Source organism: Pyrus communis, chromosome 9 (assembly GCF_041283825.1).
Source record: "Pyrus communis isolate YQ-2024b chromosome 9, ASM4128382v1, whole genome shotgun sequence".
Classification (NCBI taxonomy): domain Eukaryota; kingdom Viridiplantae; phylum Streptophyta; class Magnoliopsida; order Rosales; family Rosaceae; genus Pyrus; species Pyrus communis.
In genome coordinates, this window is record NC_142573.1 from 22,402,170 (window position 1) to 22,412,607 (window position 10,438).

At 32.4% G+C, this 10,438-nt stretch overlaps 1 protein-coding gene across 1 annotated transcript; it reads right to left on the minus strand.

The window, feature by feature from the left end:
- Positions 1-3,577: 3,577 nt before the first annotated feature.
- On the minus strand, positions 3,578-8,155 carry LOC137741077 (protein trichome birefringence-like 43). Its single transcript, XM_068480882.2, has 5 exons — positions 7,873-8,155; positions 5,430-5,601; positions 4,464-4,645; positions 4,216-4,374; positions 3,578-4,063 (listed from the first exon to the last, which is right to left on the minus strand). Exons 1-5 carry the CDS (start codon positions 8,133-8,135, stop codon positions 3,763-3,765), a joined length of 1,077 nt encoding a protein of 358 aa, XP_068336983.2. The 5' UTR covers positions 8,136-8,155; the 3' UTR covers positions 3,578-3,762.
- Between the last annotated feature and the right edge of the window lie 2,283 nt (positions 8,156-10,438).

Genomic DNA, 10,438 nt, shown 5'->3' on the forward strand with positions numbered 1-10,438 from the left:
ATGTATGTGACTAGCTAGGGGGTGAGAATGCATGTATATATACGTGTGAAATTACATGTTTCTTCTTTTTGGGAGGACATTTTGTGGATTAGAGATGAAATGTAACCCAATAAATTGAATGTAAAGATTCGGATTTTTGTTATGATTGGGTGGATGGAAAGGACTGGGAGAGAGTTTTGTGTAATCTCCATTATCAACATATATATGACACTTTGGATGTGGTCTCTAACTATCAATATTCTTTGACTGAAGCCTTGTCTGTTTTTAGTTTTGATCGAAGTCCCTAACATTAATGTAATCGTGTAAGTTACTATATTTTTTAAATTAAAAATTATGAATTGAAATTTGTATTTGTTTATAATAATGAGATTTTAAATATAACCCATAATTTGTTGGATTAAAAATAATAAAATATAAATTATACTCTCTATTATATTGTGTGTGTGTGTGTGTGTGTGTAGGTACATTCATCAAAATTAACAAAAAAAAAAATTATTGTACCAAAACATAGATACATTCTTCAAAACACAAAAAAAAAAAAAAAAAAAAAAAAAAAAAAAAAAAAAAGAGAAGATATTAGGCTTAATAACATTAGTAAATTTCTTTGATTAAACTTGACATAGATACATTCTCAAATCAACCAAAAAAAAAAAAAAAAAAAGTACCCATATAAATTTAAAAACGGATTAAAAATTTTGAATGGATTTTATATTAAAAATTGGGTACATTTTATTTAAAAAAATTTGTATGTTTTATATTAAAAAAAAGGGTACATTTTACATATAACAAATTGGTATTTAAGAATGGGTACATTTAAGATTAAAAAAATTGAAAATTATATGAATGGATACATTTAAGATTAAAAAATTGAGAATCTTTTTATAAAAAACTAATGGGTACAAACTTATTCTAATTTATTTATTTTGGAAATGTTTGGATTGACAATTAATTAAGAGTTTAATAGAGGTGTGTGTATAATATATTAAAGCCCTAAATCAATTACTAATTCTTATTTTAAAAAATATGTAATAAACATGTAAATTCATTATCATATAAAAGCTAGGGACTTCAATCAAAATTTGAAAACTAATAAGGTCTTAGTCAATGAAGATTAGTAATTAGGGACTGGATAATAATTTTTCCTATATATATATTGGTAAACGTTGGATGAAATAAAAACAAGCTCTTATGCTCTAAAATTAAAAATTAAAAATTAAAGTTGCACGATTTAATCCCCTTCCCCAAAACCGAGCCTTCGATTTAATATGGATCCCCTCCCTCAAATTAATGGCTGATGGATTTTAGTGTTAGCTACAATCAGGTACAAATTAATCTACCAGTTTTCGTTCCTTACGCCCTAAGGCAACCATTTTGCTTCTGTAATTCAGTTAACACGGAGAAATATGTCTAATGTAACCAAATTATAGCACAAGATGGTGAGTATATTTTTAATTGACAAAGGTGTGATAAAATCTGGATAGATAATGGACTGGTAACAATACGTGTCGGTGTTTAACTCATACTAATAAATTTCACAATGCATGGACTCTGAATACATAAATAAAAAAGCACAAGGAAAATTTCAAACCTAATTTGAATACCAACTAGTATATGCCCACACACAAACCAGTGTGTGAAATTTTTTTTTATTTTTGTTTTTAAAATTGAAGGAGAGAGGTTTATTTTTTATTTTTTATTTTTTATTTTTTAAAATTAGAGATGTTAAAATCACCTGTAGGTGAGGCCTAAACAAAAACAGCAAAATATGTTTTGTGAAATCATGTTACTGCCCTTAACTATTTTGTTGTGATAGAAGACTAAATAGTCTTTTCACTATCTTTTGGTTAACAAAGAAAGTTCTATTAATATGTAGTTTAAATAAGCTACCTAGTGGACTAAGAGAGGAACATATTAAGGGATTGGAATGTAAGTGATTAAGTTTTGTACAGTACGATATTGGAATTATTGTGTTTTTTTTTTTTTTTTTTTTTTTTTTTTTTTTTTTAATGTAACGATATTGGGATTGGATTTAAGTGATTAAGTTTTGTAAAGAACCATGGTGGAATTAATGTGTTTTTATTTTTTATGTAACGATATTGGAAGTAAAGAGAGATTCGGCTAAACCAAATTGTTGATTAACTATAAATTAAGCATTGAACTCGTTAGTTAGAGGAAGCCGGACTTGAGACTTCCAATTTAATAGTGGAGAATAATACGATTAGGCTATAGTTTGGAATCATTGTGTTTTGATTTTTTGTGTGTAAACAAATACAATTGAAATTAGTAATTTAAACCACTAAAAATTGAAAAGGACTAAGAAAACTGCCAAAGTAAAAAGAAAGCGAATCATTTTTTAAATTAAGAAAGGATCCCAAAATAATAGAATAATCATGCAAAACCAAATAAAAAACTTATTTGAGCAATGCTACATGAATTGTACACAAAGTTTTACTGTAACTCTTATAAAAAATAAAAAAAAAGTTTCCTCTCATTTTAATTCATGTACTCATCCTCCATGTTCTGCATTATCCTATTCAGTCAACTAGGTTAAAAGAAATGTTAATTTCACATACAATGAACACCAAAAAAAAAAAAAAAAAAAAAAAAACAAAAAAAAACCCTAGCTAGACCAGTAAACTAATTAACAATAACCGAACCCTACGCCAATGTTAACCCAAGTTTCATCCAGGTCAATGCTAATGGTTCAATTTTTCAAAGATTGTCATTGAAAATCAAAATTCCTTTGGTGTATCCTTAATTGTATGCATGGTTAAAAGATCAGAGAGTTATTGCCACTTTAACGAAATTAACATCTTTGTCAATCTAGGTGAAGAAATAGGGTAACGTAGGGCAAAAATGAGAAGTATATGCGATTAAGTGATGCAAAACGTGTAAATGGTCAAATATTCTAGTGGATAGAGTGTTAGATTTTTACCCATGTGTTCTGAGTTCAAAACTCTCATTTCAAAATTATTGTAATAGTTTCGAACTCTCACTCTCATCTTCATAAATTTACAAAAAACAAAAAACAAAAAAAACAAAAAGGTGTAATGATTGTTCGAAGAGTACATGCCTACACAAGCATAGACAAAAATAAGCTAAATAAAAAGAGTTTGTTTTGCCACTTAGTACTATAGTCTAGTAGTATTCCTCTTCAATTGTAATTAAGTGAGAGGTTTTAGTTTCGATTCTCCCTAAAGGTGAATTTGAACCACATTATTACTAGTCCATTGTGAGTCTTAACCACTCCTCCACCCCTAGTGTATATAATATTGTTTTTTTCAAAAAAAAAAAAAAAAAAAAAAAAAAAAAAAAAATCTATTGCTCACGTAAGCATTAAATTTGATATTTAATTGCATGGTTATTTCTTGAATTTTCTACATGATTATATATAGCGATTAGACTCTACTTTTCGAACATATGATGAATTTCCCTAGTGGTTAGAGTCTTCCTTTTCGGCTCATTGTTTCACGTGTTCAAATCCTCCCCCCTCCTTAGTGTAGCTTAGATTAGAAATATATTTAGTAAGTAAAAAACATAAGGAAACCAAACAGAGAGCACAGCACAAGAAAACTTCAGCGAACTATTTTGCATTTTTTTTCGTTGAATCTGTAAAAACTAATGTATTTTACAAATACGAATAGCTAACGAAAGATTTAACATAATGAAGCCTTATTTGAGAAAAGCTTAATCAATGATTATTAATCGCCAATTTGGTATAAAAAAAAAAAAAAAAACAATTCTTTGAGATATAAAGAATGCCTAATTTTGAGTAAGAGCTGCATGAAGAAGCACATTCCAAGTATCAGGAACTCCAGCTAAACACCAATGGCTGCAGTCCATGCCCCGGTGCCCACCGAGGCCATAGACCGACGGGTGCGCATCCTTTCGTAGTTGCGAAAGAGTTGTAATATTGAGCAAATAGACCGGCCTTAACGCGGCGCGTAACACTTTCTCTAGTACTTGCTCTGCTGGATGTGGTTTTCCTGGAAAGTCTGGGCCTGGCAGTGGTTCTGTTTGCGCATTGCAGTTAATTGCTTGAGGATCACCCCACTCTGTTGCACTGATACAAACAAAAAGATTGAGTTTGATTAGAAACTATCAGAAACTCTGCTCAATATTTCAATTCTACGAAATGGGTTGTGATTCAGGTTCTCTCGGGTGGGTCGTGTTCGTACGGTGTTCATACTTGCACAGGCAGTTGAGAATACTTACTTGCTATGATCGGGAGAAACACCTTGGAAGAAGACCTTGGTTTTGTTGGAGTCCACTTTGGAGTCAACCCATCCAGCCCAAGTGGTCAACGCCTTCTCATATGCACCCAACCGATCCATGTCCCTGTAAGTTTGATTCCGCACTTGAATTAAATCCCATCTGCAACACATTTGAAAACAAACATTCAATTTCTTGCACAACAAGCAAACTCAAAGATTGAGTGGAATTCAAATCAATAGGCGTCTTACGGTTGCTTTCTTCCGACGTGAAGCCACCAGTGCCATGAGTCGAAGATCAATACATCGTTTTGCAGCCACAGTTGCTCGTTTTCGGCTGAGATTGAGTCAAGTTTGAGGACACGGCCATCAGGTGTGCCTACAATGTCGACAATGAAGGCATTTCGGGAGAAGGACACACTCAGATTGTATTCCTGAAATTTTTTGAATTGCCATTCATCATGTAAGTAATCCAACCAAATCTGTCATGTAAAACTAATAAATGGCAACTTCTTGATTTCGAATTAACAAAAAAGTTTGGAACACAAAGCAATCATTGTCATAGGACCAAAGTGCAGCAAACATGATCATTTCGAAACTGAACCTAACAATATCATCTACTTCTTTATGCTGAGTGAGACATTATAACAGTATCTCAAACCAATAATACGTTACTATATGAAAATTTTAAAAGATATAATGTGTTATTAGTTTGAGATACTAACCACATTGGCGTACCTAGTTTAAGTCTTCTCTTTTATAGAAATAATTATAAGAAAAATAAAAACATATATAGATCATCATTTTGTGCATCTAATATACAGATTATAATTAGGTGTAAGTTGAGACTTGAGAAGTAATGCATCTTCAATGCACATAAGACTTAAAACTTGAGGCAAATATATTGAGACCTAAATTTGACTTTCAATAGGAGATTTGGGTCATTGGTGGAGCCTATGCCAACAAGGAAAAATTTTAGGGTTCGAGTTTTGACTCCAATCATTTCCAATGCACATACCTAAATTGTCAAAACTTAAAATTTGAGTTTTGAGTTCATTGTTTCTCATCCGATGCAAAGACTCAAAACTTAAAACTCAAAATGAGTGTTAGGATTTGAGTCCTTGCATTGGAGATGAAACCCAAAATACATAAATCTACAACTTTTTTAGGATCCAAATATAAGAATTTAGGTCTATAATTTGAGTACGAGATGCTCACCAGGAATGTGAATGTAGAGAGTCCTTCTTTCCTGACCAATGTGTATTTGGTTCCTGGAACAGCTATATAAAGCATGCAAGTAAGTGACTGCCATTGGTTCAAACTCAACGAGTCTCCGACAAACATGATGTTTTTCCCTGTGTATGTCGACAAGAAATTACTTCCATTGAATCTACATCATCAAAATTCAAACACACAGGTTAATATCAAAGTTTTATAACGTGTTAAGTAGATCTAGCTTGTTACAAAGATAAGTAAATTGTGTGATTTGTGCAATGTTCCCTCGTACTAAATTTATGTTGTTTTATCACAAAATTGTTAATCTGAATTGCACATTCAAATTCCGATCGTGCCATATATCCATTTTGGAAATTTGGAATCTCCTCTTATCAAGAATATGGCCAGAGAAATCAATCTTCAGATGTGTTAATTTCATGTTCAAATTAAGAAAAATGTATGACCAACTACTGTTTATTATTGTTTTTGCAAAGTATATTTCTCAATTACGTGACAGCGACTTTCACTTATAAAAGCAAATATCCACATACCATCCATCAGGCCATTGTCCTCATACATACATACATACTACATACATATATACATACATACATACATACATACATATATATATATATATATATATATATATATATATCTCTATGCAACATAGCGTTGAAAAAAAAGGTAAATACTAGTTTGATATTGTTTTTGCAAAGTATATTTCTCAATTACGTGACAGAGACTTTCACTTATAAAAGCAAATATCCACATACCATCCATCTGGCCATTGTCCTCACACACACACACATATACATACATACATACATACATACATGCATACATACACACGCACACACACACATATATACATACATACATACATACATACATATATATATATATATATATATATATATATATATATATATATGTGCAACATAGCGTTGAAAAGAAGGGTAAATACTAGTTTGATATTGTTTTTACAAAGTATATTTCTCAATTACGTGACAGAGACTTTAATTTATAAAAGCAAATGGCCACATACCATCCATCTAGCCATTGTCCTCATATATATGTATATATGCACACACACACACACACACACACACACACACAACATAGCGTTGAAAAAGGGTAAATACCATATAGAGGTGCTCACAACTTGTAAACCAATCTCAAATGTGTTGTAATGATGCAAAAATCAACCCAACCATAAAGTTTGAAATTAATATAAATTAAATAATAAAATACTTTTACATGTAAGGAAGGGTAGAAGAACTTTCATTTATATTGTTGTTTTAATGAGAAATATTTAAATGTGGAAAAATTATGTCTACGTGTAATCAACTAAACAGTGTTATGAAAACAACATTCAAAAATCCAACTTTAAAGGAAAAATTACAGCAGAGCAAAAATTAGTTGAACAAATTCAAAACAATAAGCCATACCACATCTCTCACATGGGCTTTAAGTTTGCGAGTCTGTCCAGAGTGGTAATATCAGACAACACAAACAACAATAAAAGAAGGGGTGTGCTATCCACACATCTCATTTTACTTCTCACACACCCCTTGATAATTTCTATCCGTTGATCTTCTTCAATTCATCTGATCCAACGGCCGAAAATTAAAAAGGTGTCTGAGAAGTAAAATGGGGTGTGTGGATATCACACCCCTAAAAGAAACAAAAGCATATACATACGAGGACAGAAGCTATTGAAAGTTACTTGAAATTAATTTTTAGTTTTCTAAGCCAAAACATCAAAGGCATGAATTCTTTTTTCTAGGACAAGGTGATTCGGAGTATCGAATATTTCAGAATTTATAATCGTTTTTTAGAAACTTATTTTGACTAAATAGTTAAAACCTTGGTCAAAAATACAAAATTCAAAATCTAAAAATTAAAAAACCCAAAATAATCAATACTTAAGAGCACCATAAAATATTTTACAAATTCAAATGCCTAGTAATAAGGACCAATGCCTTTTCAAAAAAAAAAACTCATCAATTTTAGAAATATCATTGTAAATTGAAACGGAAATCAGATTCCTCATTACTAATGCGATGTGACATTGCTAAAACTCGTGAGGTATTAAAAAAAAAATAAAGGATTTTTTTTCGCCGAAAATGCATTCAAATGATTAAGGACCACCTAACGAGCAGTTCATAGATAGAGTCACGCATGTAACAGGGTGTGGGGACACATAGTTAGACCAAGAATGCAAAATTAGAAGGTGATAACTCAAAAAGTTTTGGACCAATAAGTTTCTAATTAGTTAACCCACATTAGCAATCTAATTATTTGCTCGGATGACCAAGTTTTATTTGAATATGTGTGATTCAAACTGAGACTCTCCTCACACAACATGTAAGAAGTCGGGCAAGAGAATATTATCTGCGTATGTATGCAATATGCGTGTATAGTATGGAAAATCGTAGCGTACCTTGGTAAGCTGCAGGCAAAGGGTTGCCATCTATACTTGAGGTAGTTTTTGTCCGGGCGGCCATTCCCTACGCAATCAAATTCCTTCTCAATGAAGGGGCAGCTGGGCGCGGCATAAAGAGGATATGAATCATCAAAAACCCAGTTTCCGTGAGAAACATCACAGTCTTTGATATCGATCCCTACGAGTCCTCCATGCACTTGGTGATGCAGAAGAGGAAGTAGAAGCAGAACTACTGCAGCTCCAATTGCAAAAGAAGCCATGAAAACACAGAGGGATATTAGAAGGCTGGTCCAACTCACAAAGTATATATATACATAGATCATAGAACTATGAAGCAATAATATATGTGGTTAAAATTAAGGTAATGTGGAAATAATGGAGACTGGGATTTGGTTTTTCCTGGTAAACTAAATATGGAGAGGGAGGGAACTGAAAGAGAGGGAGAGAAGTTTCAAAATGGTTTGGTGGAGTTAGAGAGAATGTAGATATCTAGGAGGGTACAATTTGGAGCTGCCCATTGGTTAGCTTCTGTGGGCTCACCAAATAAAATAAGGGAAAACATAACTTTTCAGTTTTCACAACCAAAACTTTACACAAATGATAATTTCTAAATGATTTGTTGCTTGACAGTTGCTTCTCGACCAACAAACGAATTGGCTTCTAAATATTTTCCTTAGTAAATGCAAAAAATAAAAAATAAAAAATTCTGTGTTTAAAATATAGGGGTGTGCTATCCACACACCCTATTTTACTTTTCACACACCCCTTGATAATTTATGTCCGTTGATCTTCTTCAATTTATCTAATTCAACGGCCGAAAATTAAAAAAATATGTGAGAAGTAAAATGGGGTGTGTGGATATAAAAGTGAGAGAATCTTTGTTAGAGATTGAAGTAAAACGCAAATGATGATTACTCTGTTTACGTCTTTATTTATATACAAGTCAGTATAATGGTGCGGAAAGAAGGAACAATGATACTGAGAGAAAGCAGTGAGATAACTTGATTTCTTCTGGAGTGTCTAAAATGGTAGCAGAAGGACCCTTTATACAGAGTCCTACACGGTTATCTACAGTGTACAAATTGTATAGAGTGCATACACATGGACCACGTTAAAATTTTGTCGGAAATATTCAGTCTTTGTTGGTGTCTTAAGATAATTGATTTGGCGACTACGAAGGATTCAGAATTCTATCCCATGCAAATGCGACCTGTGCAAGTAATGGCTTCTAACAGAAAAGAGAATTGCCGTGCAAGATAAAATAACCTTTTTGTTTCGTTACGATTCGACCTTCCACTGCACCTAAATTTTAAATTGAAAAAAAATAATATTCTAACAGCATTTGGGAGAAAAATAAACTAAAAAAATACTTCAATATTCATAGGAATGCTCGTTATATTTGGAGGAAATATATCACTATCGACCATATAAAGAGAAGATAAATCAATTGAACGGTTTTAATTAATTCTCATGCAAGCAACAATACAGAAACAAAAAATCTGGACGCGAAATAGAGAAAAGGCCACAAAGAAGAAGAATCAAGGGACAACCTAGTTCAAATCGAATCAATCTACAGTTTAGGGGTACTACTGTCCCTATTGTGAAAGGGATTGCTCTCAGGGAAGCTTCAAAATTAGCAAGACCAAAGTTTTAAGCCTGTCTCTGTGGGGGGTGATGCTAAGTTGGTAATCGATGGAGATTCAAGACTATTACAAAAGATATTAAGCATTTTGCTCACCAATTTGAATCGATTTCTTGGAGACGTGTTTAGAGCGACAAATTTTCTAATTGCTCTCACAAATATGGATAACATAGCAATCAAACATCAACGACAATACTTCAATTTGAAAATTGATAATTTTAACTAATTTTTCCTCAAAAGTAATACGCAAGGAACTTACTCATTCTCATTCCACTAGACATATGCATTCTAAGAGATGACCGGCTCTTGCTACTACTTGAACCACTAGATCGGATCACTTCACCTTCGTATTCTCAACAACAATATGATGTTAAGGAACCAATTAAGCATAAAGAGATGTCAACACAGAACAAATCTCTAGATTTATCCCAATGAAAGGCTCCAAGAAGAAGTAACAATATGTCCATATCAGCCCTTGCTTTTATATTAGCCTATTGCCGTCTTGAATAGGTATATAAGATTATTATCCTACTAATTAAGAAAGTAAATCGGTCGGATTCTTCCCTTTTTGGATATGGAGTATGAATTAATACTACAACTCAATTCGGGTAATAAAAAAAATTTGTAAAAGAAGAAAAATAACGCACTAGAAAAGGAAACGCCTTCTCTTCTCCACCCAAAAACTGATACATGCATTCGTCAACGATCCCCTACGTGAATGGGTAGGAGTCCTACGTACTGACATAGGGATTGGATTAACAGTCCTACGTACTGAAAGGAATCGTCCTCCGTTTTTTTTTTTTTTTTTTTTTTATTTATTTATTTTTTTTTATAGGCAAGTTTTTTGTTTAGAGAGGAACCCTTGCCAATATAAACTTGTGTGAAACTTGGCTTGCACTAGAGGCTTGTCATTGGACTTCG